Genomic DNA, 14,351 nt, shown 5'->3' on the forward strand with positions numbered 1-14,351 from the left:
TTTATTAGTGTGGTGACGGGATGCATGAGACTTTTATAGGAAGCATTAAGTTCCAGTCTCTGAGCTGTCAGTCATTTATTCAAATGGTTCGAGTAACTTGAATCAGCTGAAGTTCAGCGCCTGCTCTTCATTAACATGCGTATCATTGACCGTGGCGTCGTAGATTCGTCGGAGTTACGACTCGATGTTATTTTCGTAGAAATTTCCATCGCTGGCCAAGGAAAATGGTTCACACATGCAAGACGGAGCACGGAAGACACAATGCTCGCCAGCTCAACATGTAGCAAAAAACAACTTGGTTATGGTTGCATATGATTCTGTCTCACGCTACCTCAAAACATTTGACACATGATAAGCTGTTAGATTTGTTCGAAGGTAATAGGCATCCGTTTAGTAGATTTTTAGATCACATTTCCGAAAGGTCCAAAATTTCCCAAGGGACATCTGAAATCAGAATAACGTTTAGAGTATGGGGCATCCAAGCAAAGTCGACTCGCGATAGTATATAATCCTTGGCACTTACATTATGATGGATGGCGCTTTCGTGTGTACGAACTAAACAAATCGGACGAGTTCACGCACGAAACACCGTAATTTTCTACCGCAAAAATCCAAAGAAAATGACGATTGACGAGCCGTATTCACAGGGCCTGAGCACTAATATTTTTCGTTAACATGAAAAAGCAATATTTCTATTTTTAAGAATTTCTTAAATATGTTAGATCTACGAGGCCGACATGTTAGGTACGATATTGCTTGGACAATTATATAACTGTAAAATATAGCTGCGATCGACAAAAATACAATACAATGATGCACAAGCAGGACCTGTTGAGGATCTCTGAACTTTAGGAACTTGGTCTTTATCGAAGTTAACTCTCTTATCCCTAACGCATTAATTAAAAACGAACGAATTGCTCAGAGAAATCTAAAGAAAAAGCAAGTCCGCGAACTGAGCGGCACGCTACTAGGACATGAGATACTGAGCTAACCAGAGCTTCACTGTCCCATCGACACTGATGTTTGCACGTATACGAATGTCCTATCAACGCACGGAAGGCAAAAGAAGGCTGACTTGTCCTATACATTTTCTGCGAAAAAACTAAATAGAAATATAATTGCTTTTCAATGTTCAGCACAACCTCACGAAGCACTGATATCTTCACGTTGTCTAAGAAGAGATTAATAACCTTGCTGCGTTGACATCTCAAAAGGAACTCGCCGTTCTTTTGACATGTCAAGCATGTGATCTACGATCTCAAGGATACGACATATTAAATTTGCTATATATATATATATATATATATATATATATATATATATATATTTCATTTCCGGTCAGTTATGCCGTATTCTCCATACATTTCTTAGGTCACTTTTTTTAGAATTAGTGTCTCTGAAATCAAGATTTCCATGGAGACTCGTTATAGATGAGAAACAGCAGGGAGAGGCGGCTGGTAACGTTGTCGACATTGAATAACGGAACAACCCTGTTCTATGCAAACTCGTCACGGTTCAACAGTTGTAGCAATAGCAAGTGGAGCTAGCTGTTAGACCAGCTACTATGGGACAGTACGGCAGAAGGATAGAAACTAATATGAGAGCGGGCGGCGACTTGCAGCGCGTAGGGGTGTCCAAAGCGATAGAAGATAAGACGTTAGAGTCACTCAGACGAGAAAGAGCCCTAGGTAGGCCGAGAGGATTTAGCCGATTACTAAATGGTGACGTTCTCTGCGGGGATCGTGCCTGCGTTGTATGAGGGACGCTGTGTCACCAGAACGGTAGCAACGGAACAGGCAGTACGGATAGATGTGACTACAACAATTGCAGCCATACAGATTATGTCCTGTTGCTTAGAACCACCAAATTTCGGAAGAACATGTAACTGTAAATGGTAAACTAGCTAGGAAAGGTAGGCAGGCTATTTATTAGAAAAAGAGCTAGTAGTGTTTATGAGGTCGCGACGTGAATTCTTATCTTGTCTTGCGCCAGCTGGTGGGGTAGATTGTAAGTGGCATTGTCTGTCTCTGGTGATACCAGGAGTGTATCATAAATAAGAGGTATTAGAAAAAGAATAATGTTTTGTTGCCACTAAAAGTTACGAACACGATGCTGTATGCTAGAAAATATAGAGCCAAAATTAATTTTTTTTGAATAACTCTGCTCGAACGTGTAAGGTTTTCATTCAAGTGGCGAGAAACTTCATGAAGAGATCGTTGATTAGATGAAGGATATGAAAGTATGTTTTAAATTATTCGCTTGCGGTATTACAAGTGGCCAAGGAAGTTAGTGATTCAAAAAAAAGTTGTGGCTAGCATTTGGAGAAAAATAAAAGGTTCATATATGCAGAGCAATCTAGCGTAATTAATATTCCTACGCCATCTATTCGCGTAACTAAACTCGAGGTACAGATGGGCGCTACAGGTAAGGACGTCAATAGAAATGGTCCTAGAAAGTCCATGTAGCGCTTAATGATCTTCGTGTTGAAATGAAATCGATTTTACTATCTATAATGTTGCTAACAGCAGATAGAATTCTGTAAAAACGGTTTCGGATGATATTAATTTACGGCGTGTATTGTTCGCAAATTTCTTGAACTAACATTATCTAGGCAGTTCTAACGCTGATTCAAATCTTTTTGAGAACTTTATTATGATACTGCCTTCAATGACCTCATTAGCTAGTATGTTACGTCAGGCATAAAGGCTCCGCTGTAAATCTAGTTGATTGAAAAAATAAACAAAGCCTTTAATGCATAGGTTGACTAAATGGAGAAATAAATGCGTTTCCGGCATTTTCCTGTCCCGTCGCCATTTTCCCATGTCGAACGCATTGCGAAAGTTTAGCATCCGCGCCTGCATTACCACTGCCTCTAATAGCCACCAGCGTTAAGCATTTTGGGGCGATGTTCTGTTTGCAAGGAAACAGAGGATATCAGGCAGGACAATGGCCGGACGCTCTGCTCCTCTTGCGCAGATCACACGCATACGAAACTGCCACAGACACTATTACCATGGTCGTTTTTAACTTGAAGATGCTCATTGTGCATGATGTCCGAGGGAGACAAACTATGATCCGGTGCTTCCAGACGCCCTAATAGCATCGGGCAGCAAATCTATACGTGCTTGCATTGTCAGAAACAGTGACAGCCAGTCAGGTACGACTAGTAACGGTCGATGAAATATTTGTTAGTAAATCAACCGAACCCTAGACGACATATGTTTGAGCTGAAGATTACACAAAGCGTCCTATACTGCGGGGCAGCAAGTAGCGGTAACGCTCGCTATAGAAACAACAGATCAGAAGGATGATTAATAGTAGTTATCTATTCAGCCAGATTGTTTCTTTTCGAAAAAATGCAACATTCTATTCAAATGGTCGTGCGTGCGTGCGTGCGTGTGCGACATCAATCCTATTCACTGAGGAACAGTACATACTTCATAATAACTTCAACAGTTCGAAATATACTCGGCTGGAAGTCAAACACGCGTGAAATACCGTCGTACCGAATTCGCGCGCGACTAATCGTCGCTTCAAGAGAGACGTCCACCCATTCCTTCGTGTCGTCTCGAACTGATGCTTACACTGCAAAAAACGTTGCGCTTTCTAAAGAATATGAATATTTATGTAAACATGCACGCGTCGCTCATTGAACCAACCGCCTGCTAAATAACACCCACTTTTCTTTATTCTACCTTATAAAAATTAATCTTATAAAATACAAACAGACGGGAACAAGCGTGTTAGCACTAGCGCTTTAAGTTTCCCAGTGTTGATCTTTTGTCTTCCGTCCACGGTTCAATTGAAGCCGCAACCTTTGCTTTCGATCTCGATAGGCACCTATAATACAAAATGAGTACTTGCTTAGTAGAGGTACCATCACCGTATCCTTCGAGGCGTACATAAATGAAGACACCGCAAAGCCCGTCGGCTTTTTTCTTCAGTACAGTTTCACCTATTTTCTATGCCGACGTGTACTCGGAACGTTTAACTGTATTGTGCTGATAAAAACAATTTCCGAACAGTCCAATGAGCTTCATCATCTACGAAGTGCTACTATTTCTATTTCGAACTCGGAAAAATTATGAACATAACGCAACGAACTGCAGAAGTTTGTGACCCTGAACGACACTCTAATGAGTTATTCTGCTCAAAAAAAGATCGTGACTGGAATAGGAGTTGGTAATAAAGTCTTCGACACTCGGTTAAGATAACAACGATGTTTGGACTGCGCTTACATTTAAAAACAACAAACCGCTACAAACAAACCTGTGCTTCACCTGTTATATATACGTGTATATTTATATTAGTATAACTCAAGACAGAAGCTGCTGGAGAGACAAAACAATAGTGTCTTTATTATATCGAGTTGTATATTTTATGGAATAAACAAAAGTATTGTGAAGTTTAGTTTCTGAACAGTAAGCCGATTTAGCTCCCCCGAAATTCTGTTAGCGGTTCAGAGATCTGGCTTCAATTCGTTCAGGAGCCTGATGGTGAAGAATTTTCCAGAATAGAGAGGAATCGCCTTTTTCTGCACTTACAAAAAAATCAACATTGTATAGTTCATTGATGGTTATCCATTTTGAATAAGAGACTTAGCAATGAAGAATGCATTTTTTAGGCGAATGATAAAATCGACGAAGAAACGTCATTGTTTGCTAATTGAATCATATAGATCTGGCCGGGAACCTTCCTCTTTAATGTAGAAAGAAAACTACACGTAGACAAATTGTTGTGAAGAGCGTCAGCGTTTTTATGTTAGAGCCAAAAACGAAAAAAATCCTTTCTTGTTTCTACTGATGGCGTAATATTAATAATCATCCAAAAAAATCGAAGCCTTTGTCACTTCGAGCTAGTCGTATCGACTCATGAGTTGTTCTAAGTGAGTCTTCAGGTCTAAATATTCGAACGACGAACAGCGGTTTATTAAAGGCCTACAGTATAGACGGGTTCAGGTCAAGATGCCTAGCTGTCGGCTTCACTGTAGGATCTTATATTGGCCAGCAACAAGTGAATTCCTGGTCTGCTCGCCATAACCCGCCGATTCCTACCGTAACATTGGCATATGGCAAAATTCCCTCTCAGTGACGCTTACCATCTATCCGGAAACTATAAAAAGGTAAAAAGAAAAAGGCTATTCGGTGTTTTCGCCACTGCTGTGTAACATGAACACATTTTTATTCAAGAGCTTACACGAGATTTAATGCTGTCCAATTAATAGTATTACAGAACCGTACATGGACCGTCCGAAACATCTCTATAGGTATATAATAAGATTTCTGTTTGTAAAACGGCGCTGACTGAATTTTTTCCGTAGCGAGTGAGTTCGGGCGTACTAAATAATCACAGCTATGCGATCACTCGATTTTTTCGTATGCCATATTCAACATTAGTAATAATAATTGAATTGTCATCACAAGAATTGCAATACACAATTACGTACTATCAATCAAACATGTGTCGTCATAAATCTACACAAACGTTGTTTTTTAATGTTATTTAAATCATCGGTTTTACCTATCAGTTACATAGATTAAGCTATATGAAAACGTGCTCGGATAAAACAAAACGTATTCTGCTATATTGCGGTCATAATTGGTTCATTATTTGGCCACGGTCCGCACCAGCACAGGGCTAACTGTACGGGGTCCTACGGCCACATGGCCCTGTGTCCATATTACTGCTGCTTGGAAAACGAATCCATGGACCTGAAATAGCGGCGGGAGGGTCAGGGTGTAATGGAAGAGAGCCGAAGTAGGCTTCTAGAAACCTAAGCTAGCTGCTTAAAATGTGTGTTTTTAGGTTCGTTTAACTAATATCTGGTGGTGGCATTTTCATCAGGGAAAAATGTTTCAGTTATTGTACATCTACCTAGGTATAATAAATGTTACTATTCAATCGCCACTAAATAGTTATGCCTATACCTGTATAGTGGTATACTTCCAGCTGATAAGCACCTTTCGAATAGGACAGGATTGTCTCTCTAACAAACACTATTTCGAATTCTTATATTTACATCGGCACTATCAGAATCATAGAGAAACTGCAAGATACCTAAACTACACACACAAGTGTGCTATGTAAAACTGGTGGTACTTGAGCCGAAGGTAAGTGACGACAACGCACCGGATATGCTAACACTGACGAATCGCTACTTCCCTCTACATAATTTTTGACACATGCACATACATACATACATACATACCTAGCAAGAGGTCAAATGAAGACGCTGACCGTTGTGTTTTGCCTTGCAATACACACACGTGCGCACATACAAGATTCAATCAAAAACAGATAGAAGCGGGTATCTTGAAAATAACTAAAACTGTTCCTACAGAGCCAGCTTGCACAGTCTCAATTACCAACTGAATTACACTCATCTAGTTGAGATGATAAATTGTTCTCGTATGATTTTTTACAAGGAACAAATTTCACGACCTTGTAAAAAGGTCATATTATATATGTCCTTGAGAGAATGGTTACAATGATATTAGGTGAAGCAGCATTTATATGCGAGTATAGGCTGTTCACTTTACATGCTATTTGCTGGTTTTACTTTTGTCTTTTCGTAGAAAGATCTGTACGATAAACGCAGCTAGCAGTCGTAGAAATTTCACTAGCCCTGACTACTTTTCAAATCTGGTTCGCTATCTTCGAAAAACGATATGATATTGTGTTACTTTTAGCATCTTTCAAACAATTAACCAACAAATCTTCACGAAAAGCCCTCCCTTCTTGCTTGCTACCTGGTATGCCGATACCGAAATCAATCTTTTCTCGCCCTATTGAATCTAAGGTGATTTAAAACCAGATTGTAAAGGCCTACAGCTGTTGTACCTGACTCGCGAGTCCGTAAACTCTACGATCCCGGCCGGAAAATGTGTGCATTTCATTTATTGAAATGGTATACACGTACAGATGTATGCCGAACATTACCTGGCATTAGCGGTATTGTTGTCTACTGCCATTAGTAGTTAAACAAACACTTTTTTTTTTTTTTTTTTTTTTTTTTTTTCTATACCTCTTCATAGCAATAGTAGAAATGGAATTGGTAGGAAATCTAACGTACTACTGTGCCTGCTTTCTTCTCACTCCTCTTTAATTTAAACAACATTTAGATTATTAATGTATATCTATGACGGAGGACTTTCATAACCACGAAGCTGTATCATTTCGTTTCCAGCAATTGTTCTAACAGCGGGATGCATCGAAGGTAGTCGAGACTCGTTGATCGTATCCTGGCGAGAGGTAAATCTTGCAACGAACTGTGGGAAGCACCCGGAGAGAATCTCTTGGAATTCCTTGCGAAAGTTGTCGTTTAGCCAGCCATATAGAAATGGGTTAGTACAGGCCGAGCTCATTCCACACATGTGACAGAAGGCAAACATGACCCTGAAAGATTACACAACACGTATAGCAGCAAAGACAGTGACGGAGAAAAACGCACGCACAGACACAATGAAAATATGGTTAGTCACGTTCTGAAGTTACTCTGGCAGGTGTGCTTGTGACGGCTATTCCCCATAGTAAAAAACCTCGTTTTTCTACTTTCACTTTGTCATTCTTGAGTTGCCCCATGTGTCGCACAGTCTTTCGATGACGTGCGGGCATTTTTCTTGTGCGCTATTGTCATGTAGATGTGGACGTCTGTGCGTCCACGGACGTAGTAAATGTATAGCTCGCATTGTCAGTTTATCAGAGTTTCTTTTTTCACACAATTTAACAGACGTCAATTCAAGATAAGTCGAACGTCTTTACAAGTTATTCCGCAGTCTCCATAATCTCGACCAAAGAAAACGTAATGCGCGCTGACCGCAGTAGACACGGTTCTAGGTAGCGCAGCATGGAAAATGGAGGAAGAGTCCCTGCAGTCTTCGCAAAAAAGGAACGAACGAAGAAAAACGAAAAGGGAGGAATTCATGATTTATTTATAACAGGCAAAACAAGAAATTCGATTTTTACGCGTCTGCAAGACACAGTGAGAGAAGACATTCAGAACGATGTTAATGTTACTTCAGCTAAGTTATCGACTGTTCCCCATATGAGCAGTTGCTTCCTGTAGGCACGTACACATATCTGCGCTATGCACATGTTTTGCGTCGTTCCACTAAGGAAATGAGGGGGGGCTAGCTGGATGATATTATGTCGACCAGCTTTTATTGTGGCTGCCCTTGTCATTCCCTATATAGGCGGGATGCAAAAGAAGCCGTTGTAGATAGTGTTCAATAATGGAATAATCATCTTTGTCATAGTAGATCTTAGTTACAAATCTTCTCCAGCTATCTGGTAGAAGATAATTAAAATTTGCCATCATCATCATCATCAAGGAACAATGGCCATGCTTGCCAACGAAGGTATATCTAGTCACGAAATATTTCTGCAATACGGGTAAATTCGTGTGTACGATCTCTTTAAAAAAAATCAGCTTTCGTCCAAATCCACGAAATATATAACCAAATAGTAATATGTATGTAACAGTAGTTTATAATGAAAACATACGTTTCAGATGCGCCAAGAAAGTGTCCTTTGGCATTTGCCAAGATTGTGTTGAACAATTTTACTACCCGTGAATAGGCTACTCACCTTTTTTTAAAGGTTTTTCATTTTTAGCAATGTGCGGCACCGAACCGCTATTGCGGATCATAGTATCGAGTGGTCTGCCGTCTATGTGCTATCTAAATAAAGAAAATTATAATTATTTATTTATATTTACAGTACTACATTAGCTTGAACAACCGCTCCAGGCATCCTATATATTTTCTAGTATTTTAGACTTTAGTGCCAAATGGACATTAAATGAACGAGTTTATTGAAATTTATGAATTATTCTAAATCTAGATATAAGCAAATACATACAGATTTTATCATACATTTTGCTAGATCATGAAAAATTACAGCGATCTCCGTGCCACTCCGGTGTTTTTGTGGGGGACGTTGTGCTGGATTTTTCCGCGTACGGTTACCGTCACGTACTACTCTCTGAATGATCACTACAGGCGGATCTGAATACAAATGCTATGTGGCCAGGCAACCACAAGCACGATGTTATTATCTAATGTTGTGCAATAGCAGCTAACGACAAAACAAGGGTAAAAAGCCATCTATCGGGCTATTGGTTAGCGCCATCGATCGAGTTCTCGCACCTAAATATACTTGCGGATTAATAAAAATACACCTCCCAAAAAATGTTGGCACACTATGTGCGATCCAGCGAGTCTGGTTTTAATATATACAAGATTTGATACGTATGCAATTTACTTTAACCCTAATTATCTGACCTAAGTTTGACTATTATTACGTATTACGGTGAAAAATATGATAACAGAAGATAAGGGCTTAGTTGCACAAGGAAGCTTTGTAAAAGGCTGGAACAACTGATTTACGTTAGCCAGTGTCTTGTTTTAATGAAAGAGATAACACTGATTGGAAGAAACATCAACGTAGCTTTGTATCATAATTTTAGGTAGAGAAACAATGGCTTAATAGAGTGCTCGTATCTCGGTTCAGAAGATACGAGTGAAGCTGCCAAAATTTGGCGAAATGATTCTGGGTTTATGCAACGAATTGGAGGTGTATCAAGCAGAATCACAAATTTACCCATTATTCATCGGCGATTCTAGCGTAGTTAAAGGTAGTTCCGGTATAGCAGACGACATCTAACATCCTATTGAGGCGTACGCTTATTCCAATCATAACGACGTTGGGTCAGATACGGATGTATCCTGAACTAGTCATCTCCGCTAGACGTGGACGGTTCCAGACGTCCACTGGAAGCATCGATGATAGCATAGTAGTTCATAAGTTGACGTTAAAAAGTGATCATTATTATTTACCATTACAGTACAATAACTATGATACGATAGTAAATATTGCGTACAGGTATATTGCAACCCGTAAAGCTGCTATTTATCCATAGATCCACATGGACGGCGCGCAATTTATGACCCATTATTATTATTATTATTATTTTAGGCCGGAGTACATCTTTTATGACGATTATCTGCAAGACATTTATATATCTATGAATAAACCTGTATGAGTAATAATAGTGAAAAAGGGATAAGACAACGCGTCACAGTTATTTCACGGTTTTGGCGCTAACAACAACTAGCCATCCGAAGAGCAAATGCACATCCGTACTAACGATTATCTTAAACACTTCTATCACAGACATACATATTTTTTTGGTTTTTCTACAATTTTGTTGTTGTTGTTGTTGTTGTTGTTGTTCATCGTACACAACAACTCAAAAAGGAATCACATTGAAATATTACCAATGTAGCTACTGAGAACTTACCCGCCAGTGCAGCTTGATGTCATAAGTTTTTGGCGCAAGCCTAAATTGGTGACACTTTCAAGTGGATAAATGAAAAATCCGTGCCATCTATTCCCAGGGAATCGCTTGGCAGTCATCAACGCGTAATTCTTAGTCGCTTTATTGAAGATATCAGCTATCTTTAACGACGATTCGGCTCCGGCAGAAACTTCTAAGGATTCCCCTAGACTGAGTATCTTAAAATGTGTGGGAAACAGCTGCCAACTGCCGATACGAATTCGTGGTGTGTGCTGTACAATAGCTGGTAGCTAAGTAACCATTGTGTCGTTATTTCAATTAACGTCGAAACTTAGATACTCAAATGTTTTTCTGTTGGCACCGTTCGCCCCTATGCTACAACTTTTTTTTTTTTTGTCAAATCCTCAAGTATTACTCACGCACGTGACAGATACATTTTTAGACTATGTGTTTTTTGTTTTTGTAGTGGTTGACGTGCTATTGCTCGGTACTAACCCAATGGCAGCAGTGATTCCCACTGCAGAGAACACATTTAAAACCTCCTATTCATATACTCCATAACAAGTTAGAGTCGCAAATGCGAGTTTGCGCACACCTAGCAATAATACATTATTCGAATAGAGAAGCATATATATATAGAGTAAGCCAGCGTAACTGATTTTAGCATATGTAGAATAAAAGCAGGTTTATATGCGCGCTTTTACTTCTATGTTGATCCAACCCAGGAAACTTAATCTGCACTAATGAACAACGTGCGCCAAATGTTTTTCGAAGAACCACTTGCATAACTTGATCTGTTCCCCGTGATTTCCAACAGAAGCCCTGCGCAGATGTGATAGCTGCATCTCAAGATAACCAATCACGTCACAAATACAGTGGGAACTACTTGCGAAGTCTGCAAGCTCTCACAACAGGGGTCGCCATTGGGTGGTATAGCCTAAAAAATAAAAAAAAAATTAGAATCCGGTGGGTCCTATTCTCCACAAGTCACCCCGTACAGTAAGACGGTTACCTGACATCCATTTTCGGATCCTCTCAAACACAGATGGTAGCATCGCGTAGCTATTCGGCTAAAAATGGGCTATAGTTGATATCATGCCACAGCGCAAAAAACAGACGTAATCTGTTTTTTTTTTTTTTTTTTTTTTCTGCAGAGTTTCATCATCGAAACCTGCACACGCAGCTCTGCCTATCGCCCCACAGTCCACTAGCTCTCCATCGTTTATAATCATAGGAGAGAGAAACGAAACTCACCTTAGACCTTTTATTCTATATAGAGAATCCTAGGTGCATCTTCCGCTACGAGCTGTAGACCTACCCGACAACTATGTACCTTTTTCAGATGTTCAAACAACTTCATTGCGTATTGAAATTCATAACGTATTTTTGTGATGCTCATTCACCTTTCACCCGCACTATACTCAGCTATAACAGTGTCTTTATGCTGACGTTGGCGCTGTATAAGGTATAGCGCCATGTTCCTATATGTTTCTATAATAATCAGTGCCCGGACATGCGCTTAGATAAAGATTTGCCCTGTTCATTTTTGACTGTTGCGCTGCTCCGTCCAGCTCAGGATGGATGATCTTTTCTTTTGTCGTTCACGATAGAATTAGTTGACCAGTCGTATGGGCTTGGGGAGCTTCGTAATCGCTGGTGTAATTCGTCTTAATAATTTCCCCGTTGGTTATGTGCAGTCGGCAATAATAAAGTTAACTCAATGACGTATCAGTCGGTTCAGTTCTTTAGAAAAAAAAAGGTTGTCCGACCTTATCGTAATCATAGCAAGCCTACCTCTTCCGAGTTCCTACAACGAGTGATATCAAGCCTTACAGAATAGATACTCCCAAACCGTTATGCGCTCCCTTTGTTTTTTTGCGATAGTCAACGATTCCATGCGATGTACTGGTCCGCCATTTGTTGCTAAGTGCGAATAACTTATACATCATACTCTTCAGTACGAAGGACAGTTTTCTACACTATAAGCACTGTAGTGTGGCTTGCGGCCTCCTGCATATCCTATTCGCTAACTTATTCACCTCAATAGGCCAGATTAGTGTTAGTTGTGTAATTACTATTATAGCAGTAGCAGCTATTTTTCTTAGTCGATATGGATTAAAGCCAAAAGGAGTTAGAATACGCGAGAGGCGGTCTGGGTCGTCAGGTAGGTGGGACTCACAGGTTTTGCAAGAGACGAAGGCGACAACGGCAACGGGACTGTCGCTTCTATCGCTATCGCTCGACGGAGATAGACGAGCCGCTAAACAATTTCGCAGAGTCACGGTCGACTGAGCAGCCCACTATCCCTCCAAATGCACGATCCACGTTAGCTTTTCCTCAGTTTATTCTAAGGGTTCATGCACTTCATACACTCTCCGGACCAGCCGGTTCTCCCTTGAGAGCGGACCATTAAATCTCCTACTAGCGCTCCTTGCCTTGCTCGTCATCCAGAGGAGTTTCCCGTTTAAGTTTTCCCGTTTAAGAGTTTTGAATCCTGCAGGAAGAGCAAAATCCAATATTTGATGCCCAGCTCGTCCTTTTCTTTCGTCTGCCCTTTCCCCTGGCTTCGTTTTTAAGTAGCCGTTTCAAGTAAGTGAAGGGCGACGCTGGACGAACCGTCGGACGGCCAATAGATTTTGCCAATTGGTCTGATGGTTGATCGACCCATAACTCTCTCTCTCGTTCATTGCGCCACCGCCGGACCAGTACTATAGTAGTAATGGCAGTAGGTGAGCAGTAACCACTCGTATACCGACTTCTGAAGCACCACCATCAGTCTTTTGTGCTCCCTATCCAGTAGGCTACACTTAGTGAGAGATAGTGTGAGAGGGAAAGAGGTGAACTTGGCGTTATTGACCCAGTTCCCGCAAGAGCTGAAAAAAATTGCCTCTGGCTTGATACATTTCCGAAATTGAATTGAAGCAGAGCATTGGCCCTCAGCGCTTCCTGTGTATAGCTCCAAGTCAACATTCTTTACAATCTCAGTACGATTGAATGGTGCACTAATTCGAGATACTCGAAAACGAAGAAAAAAGACTGATCAGCCTTGGACCCAGGCAAAGTCGAATCGAACCACAGCGAAAGCGCCTCTTAATATTTTGCAACCCCACTCGCTGGTGCATGTTGTCCTACACAAAAAAAAAAATGAAAGAAGAACCGCCGTAGATGAAAAAGCCAGGTTTGTTTATAGAGTAGTGTCGACAATGGCAAAAGTGGATACTAAGCATGAATTCAGCGTAAGCGTTGATGCGCGCGGGAAACACGTTTTATTTTAAACGTATTTGTTACATTCTATATCGACAAACAAAAACCGTATGATGGAGAGACTAGAATTCGAGCCCGCATTATTAATCGTATGCTTGATTTCTGTATTGTTAAATTTCTACTTTATTCGATCTTATCTCAAAGATGGTTTGCTCAAAGAAGATCTAAACACGAAGTGGTCAGCTGGTAGAGTCACGCGAAACAGAGAGTCCGCCTGGACAGGTAATCGCCATCGATCTGTTCATTCTATATTCGCTAACACATCACCTTCGTTTAATGCCGCGCGCTTTCAAAAGACAAAGAGGAATACGTTTCTGCTCATGGTGCTAACTGAATATAACCATACAGGACAAGTCGTACGCTGGCCTTTCCAAGGTCAAGTTGGTAACTCGGATCAGCAACTGGAAAAGTTTCTATTCTAATTAAGTATTATATATGATACGGCGTGCATCCTCAAATATTATTGTTAGTCAATATGAAAATGTCAAAAAGAGGCTCGCTAAATTAAGTACCTACTGTTTGATTTTAACCAGTGTGAAATCGTAATGAACGAGGTTCAATACATACGCCTGTTTCGTAACCGGGTGCATTGGTTGGCCGCACCATGCCTCGATATGCCTACGTCACGGAGAGTTGTCAAAATAACGGTCAAAATCGACTTCATGGCCTAAACGCGAACAATCAATCGGAGAAGAATCAACAATTTTCTCGTAGTGTTTTTACGATATACATATTTTGAAGTAGAACGGACGAAGGCGACACGTTCAAGAGCCGAAGAGTTCGTCAGCTA

At 40.5% G+C, this 14,351-nt stretch overlaps 1 protein-coding gene across 2 annotated transcripts in view; it reads right to left on the reverse strand.

Annotated features, from left to right (window-relative positions):
• Positions 1-5,145: 5,145 nt before the first annotated feature.
• The window catches only part of LOC111260988 (neuropeptide F receptor), a 76,309-nt gene continuing 67,103 nt past the window's right edge, over positions 5,146-14,351 (reverse strand). For both annotated transcript variants that reach the window (XM_022834126.2, XM_086968527.1), the window contains one exon: positions 5,146-7,395. In XM_022834126.2, coding sequence (XP_022689861.1) covers positions 7,137-7,395 — 259 coding nt within the window. In that variant the 3' untranslated portion in view covers positions 5,146-7,136. The remainder of the gene's footprint in view (positions 7,396-14,351) is intronic.

The sequence above is a fragment of the Varroa jacobsoni genome, unplaced genomic scaffold (assembly GCF_002532875.2).
Source record: "Varroa jacobsoni isolate VJ856 unplaced genomic scaffold, vjacob_1.0 scaffold_502, whole genome shotgun sequence".
Taxonomy (NCBI): Eukaryota; Metazoa; Arthropoda; class Arachnida; order Mesostigmata; family Varroidae; genus Varroa; species Varroa jacobsoni.